The 27,055-nt window shown below is 40.8% G+C and overlaps 1 protein-coding gene across 1 annotated transcript in view; it reads right to left on the reverse strand.

Moving 5' to 3' along the window:
* The window catches only part of PPARGC1B (PPARG coactivator 1 beta), a 116,629-nt gene that overhangs the window by 20,791 nt on the left and 68,783 nt on the right, over positions 1 to 27,055 (reverse strand). The window contains exons 2-9 of the mRNA XM_075600943.1: positions 20,971 to 21,138; positions 18,281 to 18,478; positions 13,751 to 13,867; positions 11,980 to 13,105; positions 9,948 to 9,984; positions 7,446 to 7,510; positions 6,239 to 6,974; positions 3,701 to 3,776 (exon numbers count right to left, since the gene is read on the reverse strand). Coding sequence (XP_075457058.1) covers positions 3,701 to 3,776; positions 6,239 to 6,974; positions 7,446 to 7,510; positions 9,948 to 9,984; positions 11,980 to 13,105; positions 13,751 to 13,867; positions 18,281 to 18,478; positions 20,971 to 21,138 — 2,523 coding nt within the window. The remainder of the gene's footprint in view (positions 1 to 3,700; positions 3,777 to 6,238; positions 6,975 to 7,445; positions 7,511 to 9,947; positions 9,985 to 11,979; positions 13,106 to 13,750; positions 13,868 to 18,280; positions 18,479 to 20,970; positions 21,139 to 27,055) is intronic.

The following is a 27,055-nucleotide window of genomic DNA, read 5'->3' on the forward strand; positions in this document are numbered from 1 at the left end:
TTAAAATAGAGCTCTCCCCAGAGCCCAGCAGTGTCAAGGTTGCCACGGTAATCTCAGAAACTAGATATTACCAAAGCCATGATTTTTAACACTAGCAACATTTTTTCTTTTATTTTTTTAAGAGCAGGACATGCTTAGGGGGCAAGGTAGTAACATTATAGTTAAACCTGTATAGGCTTCTGGGGGAGGGGGGGTCTGCTTTAATTTAAAATATGCATATTCCCCATAAAATAATTAATATATACATCTGTCTTTTATGGAAGTAATTGAATGGTACATTCTATAAGCTGTTTATTAATTATATCATGTATTACCTGACATGTTTAAGTTGTGAGGTTTGTTTAACTTTAACTGCAATTTTTTAGTTTGTCAAAATTGCAAAATAAAATAAATAACTTTAGCTCAGAGAAATATATCAGCTAAATGATAAGCGGCAATCGTGCAAACACTGATATATTGAAAAGATGTATATTTATTAATGGAAGCCATTCAAAAATAGAACTCTTTGCAACTAGATCTTCTAATAAGGTAACTAACGTACTTTGCTAAAACACATCAGGTTATGCTACGAAATGTCCAAGTGTCTGTGTGCATCTATTGGACTTTAATGCAGACATTGTATTTTATACTTGCATTCTTTAATACCACACTTCACTGAAAACAAATTCAATGCTAGCTTCCTGTAAAATAATACTTTGTGGCTACCGGTCCGACTTTTCTAGCAACTGCATTTCAAATGAGCAATTGATTGTAATAGCTGTAATAGCTCAACTATAATTCTCTCTGTTGCATATAATGCCCTACAAGTCAGCAGCATTGTATATTCTGTAATATCTGATGTAATATGTTCAAATTTCATATGCAGGGAGAGGGAGCGGCTCAGTGAGTGAAGACACTGACTCTGTAAACTAGTGTTTCAATCAGGGGAACCCGGCTCAATTCCTGATGTCAGCGTCTTGTGACCCTGGGCAAGTCACTTTATCTCCCTGTGCTGAAGGGGAAAAAATCAGCGCACCTCGGAAAATAAAGTCTGCTTTATACCTTTTCCAAGAGGCTGCCTTGCTCCATCATTATCCACATTGTATGGAGAGACGGCCAAACGAAGGAAAAGATACCTTATGTCCCCATGGTCGGGCACTGACATGTAAGTGCATATCTCGCCAGATTGGGAAAAAGCTTCGGGGTTTTATTAACGTACTTGACTTTTTTTCTTTTTATTCCGGGGTGCACTGATTTTTTTTCTTCAGGCACTGACATGTAAGTGCATACAGTATCTCACCAGATTGTGAAAAAGCATGTTTTTTTTAATGTGCCTCACTATTTTTCTCCAAGAAAAAAACCCCACACAGATCAACCACCTGCCGAAAAAACAAATCAACTCAATCACCAGCAAAATGAAGGAACAATATGTGACTATGTGGGAAAATGATATCCAGCGCTCAAAGAAGCTGGAGACCTACCACAGCCTACAGAGAGAATACACTCTGGCACCCTACCTACTGAAGGTAAAAGACCCAAAGCAGAGACAGACCATGTGCCAGTACAGAATGAGTGCCCACGGCCTGGAAATAGAAACAAGCAGACACAGACAGAACTGGAAGCCCTGGGAGATGAGACTGTGCCAGCGATGTGAGCAAGGAGAGATAGAAGATGAAACACACATCCTGCTGCACTGCACACAATACTCTGAAGTGAAGAGTGCCCACTGGGAGAAACTCGCAGCTCTTATCATGAACTTTACTAATATAGAAGAGAACAAAAAAATAGTTATCCTCCTGGGAGAAGATGAAACCACAGCAGAACTGGCTGCACACTATATCAGCACCTGTCACAGGCTGAGAGACGCCCACTAGCACCCACATCCCTGTGTGTAATTGTCACCAATGTACTGTGTAATCATTATACCCTACCCCCTATTCATGTACTGTGTAACCATTGTACCCTGCCCCCTATTATTCATTCTTTGGCAATACTGAAGTGTTCTTTCGTCAAGTCAATAAAGCTTATTTGATTTGATTTATTTTTATTCTGAGGTGCGCTGATTTTTTTTCCCAACACTTGACTATTTGGACTGGGAGACGTCCTTTGTCATGCGGCACCCACATTGAATATTGAGTTACCTGTATCCTTAACACTTTCCTTAAAATTGTATACTTTATCTGTGTCGCATGCACCAAAATCATAGAGTGTAAGCTCATCAGGGACTGTCTGAAAAATACAGTACTTAATGTGCTCACTATACTGTAATTGTGATGCGCTTTGAGCCCCATTGGGGAACAAAAGCACTATATGAAATAAATGTATTATTTAAGCTTTGTTGCTATGTGCTTTTAAAATACATTATAGCCTATTTAAATACGAGTCAAAGTACAACTATATTTGATTTCATATTGCATTATTCTCGTGTACAGCAACCCATTTTAATACTAATGCAATAAGTTGAGTTGCAATATGTAGGAGAGACTGTGGGGCAAATTATCTCTTGGAGACTGTGAGATTAAAATAATGGCAAATCAAAGCAATAGTAAAGATTTAGGGAAATTCTAAGAACCAAACGCATACTGATAAGTACAGTATTAAAGACATCAATGTGGTTATAAAGCAGCATTTCATGTTTGTAACCCAAGTCATAATACACAGGGCCGCACCATTCTTGATTCAAGCAAAAGAAATGTATGCCATGTTATGGTACAAAAAAGCCAACGTGTTGGTAGCACAACTGTGGCCTTGCATTGGGTATTTCTGCACACTAAGGGCCACATAAATTCGTATTGGCCAAAATGCATCACTTTGCGGTGGTAAAGGTCAATTTGTTGCGCCTAATGCAACAAGAATGGTATATACATTTCTTACATACGCCAGAGAGTAAAAACATATATATACAGCGAGTGGTTATCTCAAAACATTACTGAAAGTAATGTGCAGAGAGAAATTATCTAAAAAAAATTAGGAGTGATAAAGATCACTGGGTTTGTGAATGCCAGGGGTCATTTTCTCTTATCAAATAGCATATGCATATTTAATTTGCAAAATAATCTCATTTGAATATTTGAGAACACGTCCTCTCTCCCCTATTCACTGCGACAATTACAATATTTATATCCGTGAAGCCATCTTCCCTTTTTTTGTGTTTTATGCTAAAATGTGCCTTTGGGTGCTCTCTGACCTTACTGAATCTGGCCCTTAGGTATAGAACATGAATTTGTCTCTCAAGACTGCTGCTGTCATTTATATTACGACTTTATTACGAGATTTATAAGGCAACCGTAGCAGATTCCAGACTAGTCCAAGCAAGCACCTTCACAAGCTCCGTTTACCATATATTCATATCAATTCTTTTTCTGTTTGGCGTATCCCACTAGAAGACTTGTTTAATGTTTCTGCCCCGCCAATTTCTGCTGCCTTTGTATGAACTGCTGCCTTATTGCTCTGAAAACTGGTCGTTTGTGTTTGGATGTAAACATTATCTAGTGTGGTTTCTGTGTTATGACACAATCTGTAATAAGAAGAATTGTATTTTAACCAATGCATGCTATTATTTTCCTAGAATACATATATAGCATTAAGAGGACACAAGCAGTTTGTATAATGTGTCCAAATTAGATTTTACCAGAAGTGAGCTGCATGCTCCTGGCAGGAAATTCTGATCAAAACTTCAATGTGACTTTTGTAATTGGCCAAGTGATTGCATGGTACTTACAATGGCTTTCTCTGTTCTCTTTTGAATCTGCCTTTGGCTCAAGTTCCCAGTCTGTCGCTGTTCACTGCTCTCACATCTTAAGAAAAGATACAAGGCAAGCATGAATTAAAATCAGAGTAAATGTATGTATGCATGTATTCACTCTCCCTATGTCAGCATCCACAGAGAAGCCTTGAGGTGCATTACATAAAGAATAAATATGGTAGAAAAATGAATAATGTAAAACCATAATGCCACTCGTCAGTCACATCTTTAAGAACCCCGGGGCCAATCTAATCTCCTGTGACAGAATACTCAGCATCCACACTAAAGCCTCAGTAAACAACAGCTTCACGTCTACTGCAGCTAAAACCGGGGTACTGTAGGCCTGGTCTCGTCCTCTGACCCTAACCTATACCCACTGTATAGAATTCTGGAAAGGCTGCGTGTCATTGTGTATAACGGATATGATGGGCTTTAGATAGTTTAGCTATCTCTTGAGTAATCAGCATCCAATGCTGATTTGTAGACCTGGATAACTCTCTCCTGATATATTGTACTGATGATACAGACTTTAGATGTAGAAATCTAGCTGAAGTGATCTATCGCACCCATAGTTCGGTATTATTACGGCCGCTTTGGCCACTAAATTGATTTGAAGGATAGATTATGGTCGAGGATAAATCACTGCTTGCACAACTCATCTACTATGTTCTGCTAAAACGTCTTGGTAACAAAATACATTTGCCCAATATTACTAATAAGAACTGGGCTAAAATAATACAAACAAAACTACATTAAAGAATGTCTATAGTCCATCTCCAAAAGAATACCATATTTATTCCTTCTCACAGTGCCCGTACTATACCGTTCAGATAAACTAATACTATATATACACTTCATATGAGTGAGAGAGGAAGGTTGTGTCACAAGTTGCCTTGTCTTCACAAATAACAGTCAGTATTAATTACACACTAGTATCCCTTGTGGACAAGACTGCATGTACCTGCAAATCCTCCACATACTGATGAGTCTGCAAATCATCCTTCCTTATAATATCTTAAAGACAGACGACTAAAAAAACAGGGATAATAGTGGAACGAGACCTAACAGTCCTCTGATCAGCGGAATTATTTCCCATCAGTTTAGGTCTAAGGCTACGTCTATACTTACTAAGACGGAGGCGCACCCACGCTGCGATACTCTTGCTAAAGCCTGAGCGTTTTCATGGCTTTGCAGGGTATGCAGCGGGCGCGATTTTGGGGCGTGTCAATAGGCGTGGCAATGACATTCCGGCGCGGACGTCACTTCCACTACTGTACCTCACATCCCGATCCACCGGCATTTTTTCAAATGCAGCATCTGAAGCACTGTGGTATTTCCCCCCTGTCTGGAAAGTAACTAACTTTCATTTTTTGCGTGTGTTGTGTTGTGTGTTTGTGTTGTGTGTGCTTACCACTGGCATCCAAAAAAGAAAAATGGCGTCACTTTGAAAATGTAACTTTACTTTGATTGGAGAAGACAGGTCATGTGATTATGGCATCGCGCAATAAATCACTTGCCTCTGTCTTCTTCAATTTCGCGCCGTTTTGAGCTGTCTGATGTGCGCTCTGGCGCCCTCTATAGACAGTCTCAAAGAGGACAATACATGTGATCGCGCAGCGTGGGTCCGCCTCCCCTCCGTTGCGTCTTAGTAGGTATAGACGTAGCCTAAAGCTTGTTACTGAAGAGCTGTTCCATGACCCGGAGAAATGCAATGAAAGGTCTTCTCTGAGGTCCCCCATGCTATTTAGTCAGACCAAACTACCATTATCATCATGGGCAAATATCCCTTGTGGACCCTTAGGAGAAGATTATCTATACTAAAGCATAAATACAGAAGCTCTAATGAAAAAAGAAAAAAAGAGCAACATACTGTAACCTATAAACTTCAATATAATTATATATGACACTGTGTATCACATTCCTTTGCATTGCGCCTGCATGGTATAAAAGGTAAAAAAATAAAAAAGTCACCTTTAGGGCCATACTGTATGCAATACAATAAAGTGCTGTCATAAAGCACGTCACTGCATTTTCCTTTGAATGGGATATATGGTGCCTTGTAATTTAATACTACGTAGTAAATCTAGCCTTTGATCTTCATCCTGACAGCAGTATTCCCTACCACAAACAAACAAATTACTTCAACATCTTTGGTAATAAAAGTTCCCTCAGCAGCACACGTCCCTGCAATGCGTTGAGGAGTGTACTAGTACTGGGGAGTTTAAAGCAGCATTTGCTGCGCAACGTCCTACAAGATAGAGTCCTGTATATGAATTTGGTGTGACCAGTCTCAAAGTCTCATCGTTAATCAATAGAGGAAATATGACTTATAATAGCCTATATATTGCCAGGACAGTCAGTAAATGTAATGTTTGTTTTTTTGTATTTTACTCAATGCAGAAAAAGGTTTGAAAGGTGAATTGCTTTATACTGCAAAATGCCAATTAGTGGATGTGTCTTGAACATGAAAACTGGTTAAATTGGACTTCCCCTGTTAATTCCCTCAAGTCATACCTGAAAGTCCTCCGGCTATCTGGCGAACTATGACATGATGATCTAGAGCTGGTCAGGCTACGAGAATAGTGCTGCGGGTTGGCTTTGGAAGGAGGGCTCCTTCGAGAATACATTTTTGTTCGAAAGGGAGTCGAGCATACCTCGTCTTCCAGAGGAGAGCAGCATTCACTGCCACTATCCTCAAAAACGGAATCATATTCAGGACCGTTACAGATAGCATTACCCTTCTCTTTAAGGGAATTATCTGGAGAACCAAAGTGCTTGGTGAGACTTGCTCTGATTTCATGGTCTTTCAGTAGCTTGCTGCCCTCTTTAAGAGGCCTTTCTGTCTTTTTTTCGACCTTGCTCTGCTGCACTGTAGGCATAGGCTGCTTAGGCTTCCTCTCCACATGGCTAGTCAGATCCAAAGATTTGAGTACTTTTCTCTGTAATGCAGTCTCTGATTTCTTAACCTGACAGTAATCATGATCTCCAAAAGTTCTGGAATATGGCCTTTTAACTCCCTGTGACTCGGAGTTGTCTGGACGGCCCGCTGTTCGGCTCAAGTACGCATACAGTTCAGTCCTCTCTGGGTGTTTTTTGAACAGCTTCCTATCGATGGATAAAGTCTCTTCAGTTCTTTCCACTTTGGAAGAGGTCATCAAAGATTCGCTTTTTACAGATCCCTGATTAATCTCTGGCTTGTAAAGGTCCTCTTCTGCAGGCTTGTATGGTGGGGTGGTTGGTGGTGTCAGTCCTTCAAGGAAAAGAGTGGATGATAATGCTGACAATGCATATTACTTGTCACAGCCCATAACGTACTCCTTTTTAAATACATCACTTGTAGGTGCTTATAAAGGAATACACTTCCAACGTAATGCACACTTAGAGGTGTATTCTCTAAGCTGCAAGATCGCCGATCTGTGCGTTCTGACACGGAAGCCCAATTATTGATAACAATAAATCGAGTAGTAACCGTATTTATATAGCGCTTTTCTTCCAATGGGATTCAAAGCGCTTTCGCAATTACAAAGTAAAGAAAAACATCTAAAGTGATCATAAGACATCAAACACAGGATGTCGCCAAACGCTGAACGGACTAACCAAATACTGGTGATTAAGTATAGCTAGGGGAAATTGTGGATGTGGTCCATCACACTGCTTATCCTGAATTCATGCAACAGCAATTTTGCTGAAAATACGAAATACATAAACAAATATGAAATACCTGCCGTCCCACACAGCTCAACAGTAAGTGCTTGCTCAAAATCCCTCTTCTCAAATGCAGAGTCACTGCAAAAAAATAAAGAATGGTCAATGTGAGTGCCCCGCTTAGAGGTAATATTGCATCTAGTGCTCTGCGTGACAGGAAACCTAAACATTGTCTTAACATACATTTCTGAGAGAACAAATTCAATTGCTGGTTTAAGTGAGTACAGTGACAGGCAAGCTGCAGCCTCACAGAGGCCACAAGATGTCAGACTGAGACTCTTTTAGAATGGGTACAATGTCCTATACTTTCGATGCTGCGTTTTTGTGCTGAGCAGGCAGCTCCACTGTGTTATACTGTATATGAAACACAATTCTCCTGGAAACGTGGCACATGCATGCAGTTCTTTGAGATACGTGAGCACTGCATCAGTGGTCCACAGATTATTTTACGTTGCCCCATACTGGATTATGGTATCTTGGCATGTTCTCTCCATGGCAGATGGATAGTTTTATTTATATAAAATGTTTTACTAGGAAATAGTACATTGAGAGTTACCGCTCGTTTTCAAGTAGGTTGCAGATGATGATCATATGAATGTCTGATGTGTTCTACAATTGTCACTGTATGGGGTCAGTAATGGTACGCTCACTGTATGGGGTCAGTAATGGTACGCTCACTGTATGGGGTCAGTAATGGTACGCTCACTGTATGGGGTCAGTAATGGTACGCTCACTGTATGGGGTCAATAATGGTACGCTCACTGTATAGGGTCAGTAAGGGTACGCTCACTGTATGGGGTCAGTAATGGTACGCTCACTGTATGCGGTCAGTAGGGGTACGCTCACTGTATGGGGTCAGTAAGGGTACGCTCACTGTATGGGGTCAGTAATGGTACGCTCACGTATGGGGTCAGTAATGGTACGCTCACTGTATGGGGTCAGTAAGGGTACACTCACTGTATGGGGTCAGTAAGGGTACGCTCACTGTATGCGGTCAGTAGGGGTACGCTCACTGTATGGGGTCAGTAAGGGTAAACTTACTGTATGGGTCAGTAATGGTACGCTCACTGTATGGGGTCAGTAATGGTACGCTCACTGTATGGGGTCAGTAAGGGTATACTCACTGTATGGGGTCAGTAATGGTACGCTCACTGTATGGGGTCAGTAAGGGTATGCTCACTGTATGGGGTCAGTAATGGTACGCTCACTGTATGGGTCAGTAAGGGTACGCTCACTGTATGCGGTCAGTAATGGTACGCTCACTGTATGGGGTCAATAATGATACGCTCACTGTATGGGGTCAGTAATGGTACGCTCACTGTATGGGGTCAGTAATGGTACGCTCACTGTATGGGGTCAGTAATGGTACGCTCACTGTATGGGGTCAGTAAGGGTATGCTCACTGTATGGGGTCAGTAATGGTACGCTCACTGTATGGGTCAGTAAGGGTACGCTCACTGTATGCGGTCAGTAATGGTACGCTCACTGTATGCGGTCAGTAATGGTACACTAACTGTATGGAGTCAGTAATGGAACACCCACTGTATGGGGTCAGTAATGGTACACTCAATGTATGGGGTCAGTAAGGGTACACTCACTGTATGGGGTCAGTAATGGTACGCTCACTGCATGCGGTCAGTAAGGGTACACTCACTGTATGGGGTCAGTAAGGGCATGCTCACTGTATGCAGTCAGTAATGGTACGCTCACTGCATGCGGTCAGTAAGGGTACACTCACTGTATGGGGTCAGTAAGGGCATGCTCACTGTATGCAGTCAGTAATGGTACGCTCACTGCATGCGGTCAGTAAGGGTACACTCACTGTATGGAGTCAGTAATGGTACGCCCACTGTATGGGGTCAGTAATGGTACACTCACTATATGGGGTCAGTAAGGGTACACTCACTGTATGGGGTCAGTAATGGTACACTCACTATATGGGGTCAGTAAGGGTACACTCACTGTATGGGGTCAGTAAGGGTACGCTCACTGTCTATAATCTATTCCTCTTGCCTAAGGACAATTTAACTAGAGAAGCTAAGGAGTTGAGGACTGGTTTCTCATCCGACATCTGCCTACAATCTTTTTTTGTAACCTATAGTAGCAATGTCACACTTTTCTACATGAAGATATGGATGGAAACAAAGGAGGAACCAAGTGGAGAGAAGTTTGAAAAAAAAAAAAAGAAAAGGTGGACACTGTATATCAGAGAGATGCTGCATGAAGCGCACATAAGCAACATGGGATAATAAGGTGTATGATGAGACACAATGAGGGTCATTGCATTTTCCACTATATAACCATGAGTGATAAACCAATGACACATTTAAATTGTAAATATCAACACCGTTTGCCCAAGGATTCTAGCTCTTTGATGATTGGTGGCAGTTATAGTATAAGATAATGAGAAAAACTTGTGAAATGCAAATTCATAAAGAATTGATAACCCCTACCAAATATTATCTTCAATAGTTTCCCCTTTTAAATGATTGTGTTTGTTTTCTTTTTTAAATCTTACTTTTGTGATAAGGACAATGGAGGGCATCTCGGATTTTCTGAAAATAAAAGACAAATGAGTATATTTTACATTGCGTGAACAAACATGGCTTCACATGTAAGAAAAACTTAAGGCTGCAAACACATTTCTGCACGTTCAATGACTATGTTGCAATATACATTTCACCCACTGGAGAGCACTGGAAACTATGGCATCTATTTTTCATGAAATGCACTACACCGTAACAGTAAACCTGACCTAAAAGGAACACAGGTGCTTATTTACCCTGGATGCTTTGGCAGAGCTCCTTCTAGACCCCCTTAAATATCTTGTTACATACTGTAGCTTTAGGAAGCAAGGTGTCTCTTTGCAATATACTTTCAGGCTCATCCAGCACCAAAGAGGTTAAACAAATTAAGAAAAACAAAAACACTTTATTTGTAATAATATATGGATTTTCCTTTATGTTTTTCTGTCAATTACATAGTCTGGTTTTAGCTAGTTTAAAACTAATCCAATGTCAAATGTATCAAACATTTATTCCCACGCACAAGCACTCTTAACTCGACTGCAAAGGGACTCTGCTCCTACATGGTTTGCTTGTGAATACAGTATGTGGCACATACGCTTGTACAGATGTATTTCCTTGTTATATTTAATTTTATAAAGAATGGAGTACAATTTCAGCACTAATATTTAAAAAAAATGTATAAATAAATATATATATATATATATATACATATATAGTCAAATAGAACAGTTGGCACTCCTTAGGTGCTGATAGGCTGTAGGTGCTTGCCCCATATGGATAATATAGACATACGTTACCGTTCCAAGGTCTGGTAAAGCAAGAGACAGCACTCAATTGTAGAAAACTTCACAAAGTGTATTGGTAAAAATAATGGTACATCACGAAACTCAACGTTTCGGTCCTCCAAAATTGGACCTTCCTCCCCCTGAGGAAGGTCCCATTTTGGAGGACCGAAACGTTGGGTTTCGTGATGTACCATTATTTTTACCAATACACTTTGTGAAGTTTTCTACAATTGAGTGCTGTCTCTTGCTTTACCAGACCTTGGAGCGGTAACATATGTCTATATATATATATATATATATATATATATACACATACATACATACATACATACATACAGTGCTTGACAAATCACCCAAAAATCTACTTGCCGAATACTCGCCCCCTAGCCCCACCCCCACTTTTAAAAAATGGAGTAAATTCCTAATAAGAATTGAGTGTGTGAGTGTGACTAGTCTGGGTGGGTGAGTGTGTGACTAGGGTGAGTGGTTAGGTGAGTGTGTGACTAGGGTGGGTGAGTGTGTGACAAGTCTGGGTGGGTGACTGACTGACTGGGTGAGTTACTGACTGTGTGGGTGGGTGACTGACTGGGTGGGTAGGTGGGCGACTGACTGGGTGGGCGACTGACTGGGTGGGTGACTGACTGACTGGGTGGGTGACTGACTGACTGGGTGGGTGACTGACTGACTGGGTGGGTGGGTGACTGACTGACTGACTGGGTGACTGTCTGACTGGCTGACTGGGTGAGTGGGTGAGTGGGTGACTGCCTGGGTACAATTCATATTAAAAAGACCCCACCGCCCCAATACATATAAAAAATACACCCAACCCCCAATACATATATAACCACCCCCCACCCCCCTCCCCCCTCCCCAGCATGGACACCTCCTACAGGGCTCTTACCACAGTGTGTGCAGCCATTTTCTAAACAAACATACATATAAATATTAATCTCAGTGGCATTAACATGGTCTTGACACAAATAATCACAATTTCCAAGCAATGTTTACTTCTATTTAAAGAGATGAAGTAAACACAGAAACATAGAAAATTTCATCATAAATGAACCATTTGGCACTTCATGTCTGCCCATTCTGAGTCTCTGATCAATAGTACTTCCTAACCACGTGTTATCTCAAGGTCTTTTGTAATACAATATCCTATAGCATATCCCACTGTGTATGCGCTATACTATGGACAGTGACTTTCACTCGTTCATTTTTAATGAATTCCTCTCACCTTGTGAATGGAATAGTGTGGGAACAATGTCATTATGTGCTTCACTTGCATCCCCTTCAAGGGCCTTTACATCCTGTAGACGCTGCTGTACTGTTCTGTTAAGCTGCACTAGGCCATTGGTTTCGTCTAACTCTCCCATTTCCACCTCCGACATTTGATCACCATGACCAAGGGACTCTGATGTCAAGCAGAAGGCTGGAGCTGCTGGCGTGAGCTCTATATTAACAGCTCCCTGTGCAACACAGATTTGTGGAGATGATTCTTCATCAAACCACAACCACTCGCTGAACTCTGGATTTAGTCTGCTAGACCGTCTGACGGCGTAAACAGAGTTTTCCTGTTTTGGGGCCATTTTAATCGTCACATGCTCCTGAGCAATGTTTGCTGGTTTTCTCAAATCCTGTTCAATGCCCACGTTCTCTTTTTTAAGAGAGGAACAGGACTGTTGAGGTTTTACCAATGCAGTGTTGATGCTGCCCTTGGCCCCGTCTTGCTCTGCTTTCCCTTGCAGGAAACGGCTGCCACAAGAACTGGAGAATGCTGCATATACTGGCTGTGCTAATCTGTATGGCTTGCTCACGTCCCCAGAGATGTCCTTTGCTAGTAGTTCTTTAAGGATTGAAACCCCTGCCAGTGTTGATCTTGTCTGTTTGACTTTGCCAGCTGCAGGGCAGCTTTTCTTGCCCTTTATGGAGTCCTCCTGTCTGCCTTGGCTAGGGCAAGACGGTATTTGCAGGGTTGAGTTTAGTTTAGGTGTCTTTAAGAGACTGTTGCAATGCTGGTGCTTTTCCTCAGTGTGATGTGCAAGATTTTTGATGGGAAGGCAGTAGGTGTGCATATACCGGATAAGATCCACCACTGCTCGCTTCTCCCGCTCACAGGCAAACTGCGGCTTACGGTCTTCTGATGCAAGGGATTGTAAGGCGTTCACAGATTCGTAATCACTCTGCTCATCTTCGTTGAAGTCGCTATCTTCTTCCTTGGTACTATCCTGGCTGTCCTCCTTGGAATAGGAAGCTGAGGCCTGAGCAACATGCTGGGTGGACATCAAATGCCTGTGCAGCTCTATGCAGCTTCTGCTCTGTGCTTGGGGGAATCCAGGCTTTCTGTCTGTTGGGCTCTCCACCTTCAAAAATTAAGCAATTAGAATTACAATTTAATAGAGTTTCAAAATATGTGTTTATGGTCTGTTGTGCCTCTCCATCCCTATACTGATCAAAAGGCCTGCACACAAATTACATTCTTCTAAGCCCTTTCAGTGGAGACAAAAAATATATAGTTAATGTGTGGACTTGAGGTTGTAGACCCCATTTTGGGCTCAGAGGCCAACTCCTTGTGACAGCCTCATCATCCATTTGTGCCACAGATGCCAAAGCAGGGATTTATTGTGCATGCTAGTATTCATTAGCATCATTCAAGAGAGATTAGTATTACAGAGCTGGAATAAATGTGACTTCCAAGGCCCCAGTAATAGCTGCAGTGGTATTGATAGAACCAGAATTGCATACTGGAGTAAGATGTGCACCTTTAAGAAAGAAGCATATAGCAAATAATACATTCAAATTAAGCAGTTTAGAGATGGTAAACCAGGCATATATCACCTATGGTTCCCAAACCTCTCTTCTGAAACCCAAGGCCACACCAGCTTTTTAGGAATAACCATTGCACTTGCACCTAATATGAATTGAGTGCAAGAAGATAAGTGGGTTGAGAATCACTGACCTAAACAGATGCATTGCTCAATCTGATCCTTGGCTATTTCTAGAAGTACCTTAGAGCATGCTCGCGGAGGGCGGAATTTAGAAGCTCCTTGACGTCGAGAACTGCCATCTTTGTGACCATCGCAGCTCACGGGCACCTGAGCTGGAGAAAGGAGCAGCTTCTTTAGCTGTGAAAAAAGAAAGTGAAGACACATCTCAGAATCCATACTTTGCCAATGTAGTAGATACATTTGCATATACATACACCCATCATTAGGACTAAAACCTTTCTAAACTGACATTGTGTAACTGCATACAGGCATACCCCGCATTAACATACGCAATGGGACCGGAGCATGTATGTAAAGCGAAAATGTACTTAAAGTGAAGCACTGCCTTTTCCCCACTTATCGATGCATGTTCTGTACTGCAAACGTCATACACGTGCATAACTGATGTAAATAACACATGTGTAACAGGCTCTATAGTCTCCCTGCTTGTGCACCGCTTCGATACAGGTAGGGAGCCGGTATTGCTGTCCAGGACGTGCTGACCGGCGCAAGCGTGAGCTGCCGTTTGCCTATTGGGCGATATGTACTTACTCGTGAATGTACTTAAAGTGAGTGACCTTAAACTGGGGTATGCCTGTACATAGTTGGTTACTCTATATACTGTATGTCTCCGTGCTCTAACCCTTTTGATAAAACAAACTAAAATCACCAAATCACTGACCACAAAAATAAATAAAACAAATCGTACAAGGGGCACAGAGAATTAAAAAACGTAATGTAATTAATATGGCAGATATTAAGTATTTGAATCAATCTGGCACAAGAGAGGTTACCATTGATTATAAATAGTCTTTAAAAATACTAGATTTGTTTTAATGGCCTGTCAAACCCCACCAGACCTGTGTTTTATAGGTAGTTTAGGACTGATAAGGGCATCGTTTTTTGCCAGTATTAAATAGAATAATCAGGATCCTTTTATATGTAAAAAATCAAGGGATGGGAAAGAGGGAAGGGGAAGGGGGCAGGGGGGAGCTCCCGCATCAGCTAAAGTAATAATGAATAGTGGGCAAGTAGGTGAGACCATAAACTGGTGCAAAAGAGGATGAGGGTAAATGTAAACAAACAAACAAAAGATTCCCCCTTGAATGCACTCAGATAGATCAGTAGATGTGATATGATTGATGCATTAAAAACCTTTTAATCACATATATACTTTAAAATAATGTTGTAAAGGGCATCCATAGTTAGGATGAGTACCTTTTTCTGTAGGTATTTACAGGTGAATCTCTTAGCCATCTGGCCCACAGCTAATTGATGTACTGCTATTTGCATCATCTTCCGTTTACTTTTGTGTAGGAAGATTCTTTGGTTTGCCATTAGGGACTGGTCCTGGACTGTTTATACCATGCCCCTCTTTACAACATTATTTTAAAGTATATATGTGATTAAAAGGTTTTTTAATGCATCAATCATATCACATCTACTGATCTATCTGAGTGCATTCAAGGGGGAATCTTTTGTTTGTTTGTTTTCCTTTTATATGTACCCTGAACGGCATTCTTGGGGTGGGGGGGTCTGCATATACCAGAGGATGTGGCTAAGTAGGTATTTCAATATTTATTAAATATGAAGTTCACTCTTGACAAACAGCCATAGCCCGAAATATGGGGTCTCTTCGTGCGAGTGTCAGCTCTGTAAGTGTATACAGCATGTCTTTGTAATCTATTGCAATTGCCTCTTTTTCTCTGTATGTACACTGAAATACAAATACTTTTTTGATAGAGACTGGTGTCCTCCCTTTCTTGAAATTTAGATTGAATATTAAGTACAACAGTGAAGATGGCGTTTGTCTAAGTATCCTAGAAACAAAGTTATGAAGAACTCTTTTATATATCGAGGCAAACTTTGTAAAGGTTTTTTTTTTTTCCTTTTAAGTCATACAACTGTGTGAGCTGATTGATGACAGGGGTGGGCTTATGTTGTGTTGAATGGAAGGCTTTCGGCATAAAAACTTGTGTGAATAGAAAAATTAGACTTCAACTAAGGGATGCACATGTCTGTGAGTGGTTTCTCTGGCTTTGCATCTGATTCCCATGCTGTGCTTAAAAGCTGTGTTAACAGCGAGCATTAGTGTACACGGGTTCCATGTATAAATGGATTTCAGGCAAAAGGTGACACGGTGCACTCATTTGCATGTCATTTCCCAGAATCCCTTGCTGCAGTGGAAGCACTGTATGCCAGGTGATAATGGTGAAAGGCAGGGTTGCAGACCTGTCTTAGACATGCGAATGTGATCACAAGGGATCTTTTTATTTGCTACTGTATATGCAATACGGTGGAGGTTTATTTTCGCCTTTCGCACGCACGCACACACACACACTACAGAATTAGGACAGGAGTGTGACACATTAATGAACAGTATGCTATGTCGAGCTTCTCACACGTGAGCCTAAAGAGGTACTACTTTCCTTTTTGTGCGCAGGTTAAAATGGAAACAAGACTGTATATATTTTTACAAAAATGCGTTAATATAAGTGTTTCGCATGAACAGTCTTATATCCAGAAACTTGTCATAGTGAAAGTTAATATGTTCAAGGCGATCTAATTTATCTGGGGTGCTACGGGGGTGACAAAAGGTAACGTTGCATTGGCTTCCAAGAATGCAGGCAGAAGAGCACCCTATTATCTCACAAATATTAGGTCACTCTAACACTATTATTAAATCAGGGGCCTGCAACAATTTCAGCTACATTACATTTTAGGGTGAAATTCTAGGTGAAAAATACACAAAAACAGAGCGTAAATGCACTCAGTGATATCAAAAAAAGGCTAAGTGACCCTTAAAAGGAAATAAGATGACTTACAGCTTAGCTAAATTTCAATAACATATTTCATTGTAGATCTCTAATAGATGTTTCCACGTAACATGTAGCAAGAGACAACAATGTGTCTGTAGTCTGTTTGGATGCAAGTAGAACAGGGGGAAAGGATGCCTGCACATGCTCCTAGTGGTATATTAGGCAGTGATGGGTTAAAACCCACAGGTGTAACAATGGCGTGGAGATTCCTAATGGGGAATCCTCTGTGGTACAGCCAGATCCACTCTCCATAGAATCAGAAAGGAAGGCAAAAGCCTGTGCGTGGATCCATTACCCCTGTTCTACTTACATCCAAACAGACTGTATTGCACTATATTTGTGTCTCATACTACACGTTACGTGGAAACATCTATTGAAGATCTACAATTAAATCTTCCATTGACATTTTAGTTATCTAAGCTGTGTGGTCATCTTATTTCCCTTTTAAGAGTCATTTAGCCATTTTTTTTTAATAACACCTGAGTGCATTTGCGCTCTCTTTTTGGGTATGTTACACTATTTTACGACATATTTTGTCTCTATGTTGAGCTGCACTGCACATTTGGTTTAATATTACTATTATTCACTGATTATAAACTTTTTTTTTTACTTTGAAGTCATTTGCACTTAAAATTCTAGATGAACTGTACAATATAATGTTACATTCTAATAGCTTTTTTTCGATGGCCTGTGTAATGCAAATAGAGTGTTCTAATTATCAGAGCTCAGCAGGTAGTGCCTGCTCTGTAGAATTAAGGAGCTAAAGGGGTCATTCTTTAGACACTGAAGTGATCGTTTGGGCCAATTTTGCCTGAAAATCTCAACAGACTTCAATGGGAATTTTCGGCTGAAAAGAGCCCAAACGTCTGATTCGGCGTATATATTAAGCACCTAAATGTGCACAGAATAACGGACCATACTGATTGGTTAATATTCTGAACCTGATTTATATTTGCTGCTAAGATTCCGGGGGCCCAGATGTTCTAGACTTTGCTAAGTCTTGGCTCACCTTAAGGCCCATTTACTGTTTAATAAATCTGTATAATACCAATAGGCAGCAGCATTCACAAGTCACGTTGCTGTGCCACAGAAGGAAACTATAACAGACTGGTAATATGTCTATTTTCCCCAGCTGAGTATACATAAATAAATATGTTTACATTTAGCTTCCATTACGGATCACACTGCTAACAAAGGGAAAGGGACACAGTAAAGTGATATGTAGGGAACATAGCACATTTAAAACAAAAAATACTTCCCGAAATAAATAATGAACAGTAGCAGACAAGGTCCTTTGTCTTCATTTCTTTTCAACTTAGACCCTGATTGATAATTATAGGTTAATACAAGCTATCTACCTCTTCAATAATCACATGTTTCAATTTTGGGGTGTATGGAGAGGAGATGGGGGTTCCGCTTCACCTCCCAAGTAATCCCATCTCATCACAGAAGAGGAAGACAGAATCAATCCTGATATGTGATCGCAAAGCCCCAGGGGCTCCTGAAAACTGTGTCTCAGGAAGTGTTACCATTAAGCCTCTAAAGGCATCGCTCGCTCTCAAATATAAATATATACATACAAATTACACATACAACATATGGGTGGGATTGGTATTATTTTTTGAAAGCCTTAAATGAAAAAATTCAGACCTTTGTTGCCTATCATACCCATGCAGGCGGCTATTCAGGGCCTCATCCATTTCCACTTTAAACAGTAGGAAGTGGTTCTTACTATAGACAGCTCATCTTCGGCTTCGGGAGTGTAAGGGGATTCAGCTAGGAGACTGGGTTTTGGAGAGAGGATAGGTAGGGGGCAGAAGTCCCCGTCTCCAGAGGATATGAAGGCAGACAGGCTGATATCATCCTCTTGTATATCATCCAGTGTCTGTGTGAGGGCCGCCAGTAATGCCTCATTTTCACTGTCTATGATCTGAAAGCAAAGAACATGCAGTTACACAGGTGTCCCGTCAACATATATATTTAACCCCTTCACTACCTCTGCCTTCGTGCCTTACAGGCTTTTTAATAAGATGGCCCATATTTACTAAGCAGTCTTTTGCCATAAGACAACTTCTGACGCTGGAAGACACCTTACATCCCCCATCGGCTGGAACTAGCTGTTAGGTGTCTTCCTCTTCCTGACGAAGCTTGTATGTATGAGTCCAGAGAAGGAGCAGGAGAGGAACATCTGGTCAGAGAGAGAGAACTCAGCAAGGGTGACTGTTGTTTCCGGGCGGCCGCATTAGGAAGCAACACCAGTCAGCACTGAGGAGCTCCTCTGATCAACACTGGAGAGGTGGTGAGAGGTGGTGCCAAAACTCTGTACTGCTATATGCATTGTTATCTGCCCCCAAAGCATGGACACGTTGTAAGTGCCAGAATGGAGGAGTGTTTTTATTGTTTATAAATACGTGAGTTCAGATATTTTGTGCAATGGTGTTTCCTTCTTTCTCCTCTTAAAGATCATCCACACACATCGCTTATTACTGGATGCTACCATCATCGTCACAATTGATTGTGACATGCTTATTATACTCACACAAATGCGAGTATAATGATTGAAGGTTCTTTCGATTTTCTCACTCTAATTAAACACAGCATTACTGTTCTATGGTCTCTTTATCTTTGCTTTTTTTGGTCTCTTTATCTTTGCTTTTTTTCATATACTGTACCTTGCACCCCGCTTCCTCATCATGTTGCATAGCTAGGTGCCTTCCGGCTTCAGACGGTGTCATGGAATATCACTGCTTAGTAAATATGGGCCTAAAGCTCAATATATCATACTTTCATAACACAGATCTTAACTTGCACACAGTTTTTAAAGAATATATTTATGACCTATCCCCTTCTTTTGCATAGAATAAATCTAAGATGCACTTTTTGGGGTGCAAGTTTTGCATCAGGGTTCGAACAGTTATATTAATGGCACTTCGACCAATGCCTAAGGCTGCGTTCCCGCTAGCGTTGAGCGGGCGGCGCTTGCTTACATATATAGATATATGTAAGTCCCCGCTCACGCTGTGCGCTCGCTAGTGCGCGGGCACACACACTCACCCGCGCTCGGTGCTTAGGTAAACAAAAAAATTATACTTTCCCGCGCGCTCAACTACCTGCAATGCCCCCCCCCCCCCCACACCCGCGCGCATAAATGCATGAGCTCTCCAAGCATGAGCTCGCTCAGCGCCAGCGGGGACTCAGCCTTAAACTCACTCTTCTGCTTAAGGCAGAAATGTCCAAAGCAGAATGACAGGTTTATTCAGTAGTTGGAAAGGTAAAAACCCAACTTTCCAATGGCACGAGACACTTTGTACAGCTCTTTCTTAGATCATGAGAGGTGATCACTTGAAGCTGCAATGAAATAAGCCACATACTCGTGTTTTATGTTTACTTCCTGAGCCTTTTAGGTTTATGACTCCCAGTCCACTACAAGAGGTACAGTCACAAGATGACTTTGGAGTTAAGAGAATATTAAAATTAAGGGATTTATCATTTCATGAAGAGACAAAGCGTTGCTTCTGTCTGCCTCCCCATGTAATCTCATTCAAGATCAGAGTTATTTTCAGGTGCTAACACTTGTGCTCGTGAATAACCTGATGGTAACCCGGCTCCCAACTCCCTTTAGTCCTGGCCCAGACATTTTTAGAGTCTCTGAAGCACCAGAGGTATTTTAATGCAGATCTAGTTCACGCTCAAACAATCTGTTCTCTGCATCCAACAAATCCCCAAAGGATCTGAAAGCAGAAAAAGAACTTCCTCCATGTCCTGATCGAATGTGCCTCTGAAAATAACTTGGTTGTAATATAGTCCAAACACCTGAAAGATTAAGCAGCACATCACCTCCGGGGAACAGAGAGGAATATAGTTTAATACTTGGACAACAGTATATAAATACAACGCGTACAGCAGTAATGTATGTTTAAATCATAAATGCTAGTTCAGGGCACAGGCAGTCATCTTCCTGCAAACAGTTGAACAAATCATAGCAAAACAAACAAGAACCACGCAAAGATGTCATTGCTAAAAGGTATTGTCCAAACGATTGTCCGTCACTGCTCATATTAGGGAATTTACTTTTATATTCACGTTTTTGTTTTGCTCTATGTTTGTGTGCTGTGTATACTATTATACTTTACTATTATTACGTTTCATAGTCTACATTTTTTAATTTAGGCGCAAAAGACGTATCAAGGAATAACACAGATGCTACAATAATGCTTTCATTAGGGGGCGTGCAGAGGGTCAGGTGCTGCTGATGAAAGTAGCGGAAAGTAGTCACAGATGAGTAAAAATAACTCCTAAAGGATTCCCAATGGAGGCAGAGGAAATATACATTTCCACTGCCACTAATATTTCTCTGAAATATAAAACTACTGGGGAATTTAAAATGTATGTACGTGACTAGAATGAAAAGGCTATTGATACCTGAAACAGCTCCGAGTCATCAGTGCTGTACTGGCTGGACTCGTTTTCCGAATGATCGTTACACCACTGCAATTCATTAAAGCAGCTGTTAGAGTCAAAATCACTTGCGTCCAACTGAGACAGATCGATCTCGGGGAAGTCCAGAGAAAGAGGCTCCTCACCAGGACCCTGAAATAAAGGAAAGAGAGAGTGAAACACGGGATGACCACCGGAATTAGGTTTTTGCCCCTTCGTGACATCTATAAAGCCTGTTTGCGATACGGTGTATATCGCTGTCAGCCTCATTCCAACATCAGCCAACAGTCAAACTGAACGCCAATATTTCTACAACCCCTGCCAGAAACGAGCAGATTCCACATTCGGAAAACCAAAGATTTTTATTGGAGGTAAAGTTTGGGATATTTTTGGGTTCTATGAAAGCTTACAGTGAAATCTATCATAATACTTATTAACATTTAGTTTATTTCCACTCTCATTACCCCCTCTTGCTATCACCTCTCTGTCATGCACCTGTTCTCTCACATTACCCATAATATTCTGAAACATATCTTATCCCAATTTTCTTGACGCCTGTTATATTTTGGTGTTCAACCTCATGTTGTGATCTGTCGATAATCAACATTCAGAGCCTAAACGAAAAAACGTTGACAGTTGTCGCGTTTTGTACAATGTTGCATAAAAACCAGAAGTAAAAGCATTGTTGGCCAAAACGTTTCCCAAAATACCTCAAACATTTCCCAAAAACAAACCAAGACAGATTTGCACATCTCTAACTGCTGCATGTGGGGCCATGTAATAAACTGCCACTGATGCCTAAGTAGTGATTAAGGAGGCTTTATTTACTAAGTAGTGTTAAGCTATAGTGCACCTGTTTATTGGAGTGCACTGTAGCATTATTTAGTAAATCTGGGCCTATAGGAGGCAGTCTCTAAATTACTTTCATGGAGTCAATATAACATCAAAAAGGCCATTTGTGGAATTTGATTGCTAAGACTCCAATTGTTTTTGGCTGTATTTCTAGTCCGCTATCCTGAAACGGGTCCCCTCCCCAGACATTTCCCTTTGCATGTGGATTGCAACCATTTCCACACCAGTCTGCCGTTCAGCTGCATTGCAGTATTCCTGAATCGCCAACACAAGAAATAACTGATAACACATCTGCCACTTTGATTCCAGAGGGCCCTGTAATACTGTTCTCATCAGGAAGGGGGTTAATATGGAACACGTTACACTCTGCAATATGATCTGTGCGTTTCTTTCATTCTCCTGAAACAATGCACATTTTTTAAATGAGTTTGTGCCAAGATAAGACAAATTTGATTTCAACCGAGCTAAAAAAAAAAAACACATACATTTCAAAGATCAATTTAAATTAGGTTTGTCTTTGCACATTAGATCACACAATATAAGACTCAGAAGAAGATGCACTATTAATCGATTAAATGCAATATTCAGATGAACAAATCCAACACGCAGTTAAACATCTTTGTCATTATCTTGATTAAAGATTTCTTGGACCAGGGACAATAAAGAATAATGTGTACGCGGCTAGTGTGGAGTCTCATATATTGTATTATTCGTGCAAAAGACATCTTTATTCCTCTTCCCAAGATATGACCCTGTAAAAGTTCAATGTATATACTATAAATATGCTTGAATGTCCTCCTTATCCTACAAGTCCAAACCAAAACTCAATTAGCATGTCGCTCACCCCTTGCAGTGGTCCGTGTCGTATATGCTCACATAGGGGTAGTACATAACTGCACAGTATCACAATGTCTCAAAGCCCTTCTTATAAACTACACCCAAACACCGATGTCTCTCTTATTTGTAACCGTTTTATTTGCCTTCAATGGATTTCTTGCCGTGAGCCCTGCACTAGTCTTTGTGGTGGTGCTTTTAAACCCTGTTAATATTAAATCTATGCTGCTCTTTCTTTGTTAAATAAATCAGTTCTGTAGTATTAGATAAGTGACTGTTTTTTTTTATTGAACCCTTAATGCCATTTTTAATGTTTTTAAAGCATCCTTTGATTTCTATAGCAGGTTTAAGCCATCTCCCCAGCAGTGCAAGATCTTTGCAACACATTCCTGTTTGGGATAATTTGTTGCCAATGTTCCCAGCAGCTTGAGCTTTAAACTAACAATAGATAATGTTACTTTAGTAATATAAGGATACATTGTAGCTGCTGAGTTACACTAACTGAAGCGGCCATTATGTTAGGCACTCAATCAGGATTTTTAGAGATTTATAACAGGAGCACCAAACAATTGCCAGCTTAGGTAAGAATGTAGAATTATACATTGCCACATGCATTACATATAAAAAAAATGATTAAAAAAAAGTTTGGAGGTAGTATTGCTGCTTTAATCCCTTCAGAACACATTTGGGGTAAACAGCATTATCAGTTTGATACAGTACACATACAACATACTATTTCTATGTATCTAACTGTAGCCATGGTAAACACTTGTCCCTTTCTTAGGCCTTGATTATAGGAAAAAACGCGTGCGGCACCAAACAAGTAGCTTACATCCAATGAAAGTGCTCATACCGCAAGCGATGGTCGCGGAGCGCCGTACTGCAAGGCGGACGGCTGGGGAAGAGACTGAGAAATTAGTTTTTCTCTGGCGACGGTCGTGTCACGTGAGCGGTTCAGCCAATGAGGGCGAACCGCTCACGGCACACCTCCGCCACGCCTCCTCTGCCCTGTCTCCCCGGTATAATCAAGATGCTGCTCGGCGTCAGCACAGAACTGTGCTGCCGCCTTACAGCACTTGGTACAACCAAGGCCTTATTCAGTCAGGTCTGCAACGCATTGTACTGCATCCTGTTTTGTTGTTGCAAAACTGGCAGGGAAAGGGTTGGTAGCCACATTCTAAATGACAGAATTGCAATTACCAAGGGAACATGCAATCTAACAGTGCTACAGTGATTTCTCTGAGAGCACAATGTAACTATAATGCTGTGATTAGGACACAGCTATATAAAGCCATTCAAGGGAAATTCTGTAAGATGGACAGCTTTATTGTGCTCGTTTTACATCACATTGACCTACGTGATTAACAGATTTAAAAAAAATGAAATATCATAAGGAATATAAAAACATAAAAGTAGATTGTGAAAAAATGTATGGTTAAATCATTTGGAAGTTTAATTGCTGCTTGACAATTAAATATATATAAAGAAACACAAATATACAAATCCAGCGCTCCTCCCACACTGGCTTGCAATTTATCAGTGAGATTCCTACATTTTGAACCTACCGTAAGTCTAATAACAAAGAAGCCCTTTAGTTTGCATTTTTTAATCAAAAACGGATTAAAGCCTGCTAACTCTGTCAAGATAAACTCCAATAATTGCAGGTACCTTTCCTAAATGAATACAAGTTCTTAGCGTCCTATGGACTAAACTTCGTCAAATATGTGAAAGTGTCCAAAGGGTTAAATGAATGAAACATAATGCTGTGTGTGATGTAGTGCAATTAAAAACTTAGCAAGGGAACCTTGTTACTGGCTTATTCCAGTTTTTAATTGCACTAAAATCATAGAAAGCATTGTTTCATTCATTTAACCTTTTAATAACATTAATTCATAAACATTTAAGGTGCTAATAAATAGCAATAGCATGGACTGCGTGCTCCTTTACGTTTGCCCCGGTTTAAAATCCATAGTAGTTTCCGTATTTCCCTTTAATGTATGTTTTGCTATTCGCAGCAATACGACGACAGTGGGTGCTGTGTCTTGCGTCTCATCCCTCTCCCTCCCTCCTTGTGATGTTCACAGGAGATGGATAGAGTGCGTAGAACTCCACTCTGTGCTCTGGGGAAAGGGCTAAATATATCTCTTTAATTACCGAGAGCAGCTGGTACAGTATCTGCAGTGGCTGGTTTCCTCTTCGCTCACTGAATGGCGGCATTACGTAAAGCTGGAGGTGTGTGTGTGTAATAGTCACGTTGCGTCAAAACAAATGTATTGAATCCGTCGTGTGCGCATATAGTAGGAGCGGCGCGGTGGCTTGGTCACGATTCCTGGAAGTCAATGAAAATTGATTTTTCAGCGACCGCAGCGTAACGCCAGCGGCCACGTGAGCAGTTCAGCCAATGAGGGTGAACCGCTCACGGCCACGCCCCCCCCCGGTCGCCGTCTCGTCTCTAACACTAAAAGCAAAAGCTGCTACAACGTCGACGGGTGACGTCACGCGGTCGCAGGGAGCGGCCTAAACCAGAGACATTGTTACATAGGACGGCTGCTGCTTTATGTTCTCAGGAGGGAGTGATCCTGGCGTGTGAGCTGATAATTGCCAATACATTACTGCCTAAACCTAAAACAAAATCTTTCATTTGGATAGTCAGTCACAGATCTTAATTTCTGTGTCACATCGTTAATCAAAATTAGTTTTTCACTGGTGTTCTGCTATAAAAGACTATCATTTTGGAGGTGTGGCTGACATACAAGTATATGCAAGAAATCAGAATACAGTGCTAATATCAGAGTAGGTGTATAAAAACAATATAGTCATAGCTTTAAATTCACTATGTCACTGACATTGAAGTCAACTGGGAATTTGGGCCGAATACAACCCGATTTGCTCTTTTGGACATATAGAATCAGACCCTTAAAAAGGCATTATTGCTATTTGGCACGTGTATACTAAATAACAACAGTCATCTTATAATGAACGTAAAAGTCGCTGTTGTTATTCAGCCTGTATACACATTAAATAGTAATGGTGAAATGGTAAAAACACCAAGTTTCCTGCCAAGCATGATTATATGATAATAATAATAATAATAGTCCCAATAATAAGGTCAGATTACCTTTTATCTATTTCTATCTTCAGAGTTGTTTTGAGAAACATTATAGGTCATTTTCATATGTTGTGAATGGTTGGGTATTTCTGTATGTGTATACTGTATGTGCGTATATTATACATGGGTATGTGTGTATACTGTATATGTGTGTGTGTATACATATGTGTGTGTGTGTGTGTGTGTGTGTGTGTACTGTATGTGTATAGATATAGACATACATACGCTCTATTGGTTTTTTTTCCAGACAATGATTTTCATTTGGAAGCTGATGTGATTGTTTTACAATGCATCACAGGGTATATCATTTTTTTTTTAAAAACTCCTTATTGACAAACAATTCAAGTAATTGCTTCTTGTGGCTCCAATGACGTGAGTGGACTTGGAAATCTGATGGCATCGGCAAAAGAAACTAAAGGCAATTAATGCCCCCTCGTCACGGACTTGCCGTCTATTATCCTTCAGATTCTCAATGACTTAATATTTGATTTGAAACCATGTGAGGAATTAGCGGCAGTGCAAGGCACCAGGCCTGCTGTGTTAAGGGGCCCACTGTACGAGCTCGCTGCGGTGGGTGAGGCAGCAGGATGTTCTAATACTACTGCCTCTGTTTCCCTGGTGGTCCATTCGGTGCCCGCGCTAAGAATTCTGGGGTGAGATTATTTTTGTTTGGTCAAATCACTGCGGAGCACTGAAAAGATGTGCCGCAGAAATCTTGGTGCCGCGCGTATTTCTGCATGGTGGATGTCGTTTGAGTGCAGGGAGTGGGAGGTGGGTTATGTGTGATCAGTCACTGAAGCAGGTATTGCATGGCTTGTCTTGACGACTGTCCCTCCTCCTCAACCCTGATATGCAGTACAGCAAATATTATTACAAATATTATGTATGTCTTTATTTATATAATGCCATTAATGTACATAGCGCTACACAGTATGTCCTTTTTTCATGCGCATTTTGTGTTCTAGGAGGGAGGGCAAAAATATTCTTGAACAAGTTCTGCAACTGTTGGAAATACACACACACATGTTTTATATCCAGGATAAATTGTCCTAAGCAACTAAAGAGAATATGATTCTCTGCATGTGTATAAGTGTGTTCACGTGTTGCAGTGTTCACTTGGGAGTTGAACACTGGCACAAAAGCTTCTTTTGATTTATCATTATACCTTTTGTCACACGCTCGCCTGCTCAGCTATGACCCCAAAATAGAGATCCAAATATAACTCTTAGTTGTGTTAAGACCGTGACTAACAGCCCACACATACCTAAAATACAA

Source organism: Ascaphus truei, chromosome 5 (assembly GCF_040206685.1).
Source record: "Ascaphus truei isolate aAscTru1 chromosome 5, aAscTru1.hap1, whole genome shotgun sequence".
Lineage (NCBI taxonomy): Eukaryota > Metazoa > Chordata > Amphibia > Anura > Ascaphidae > Ascaphus > Ascaphus truei.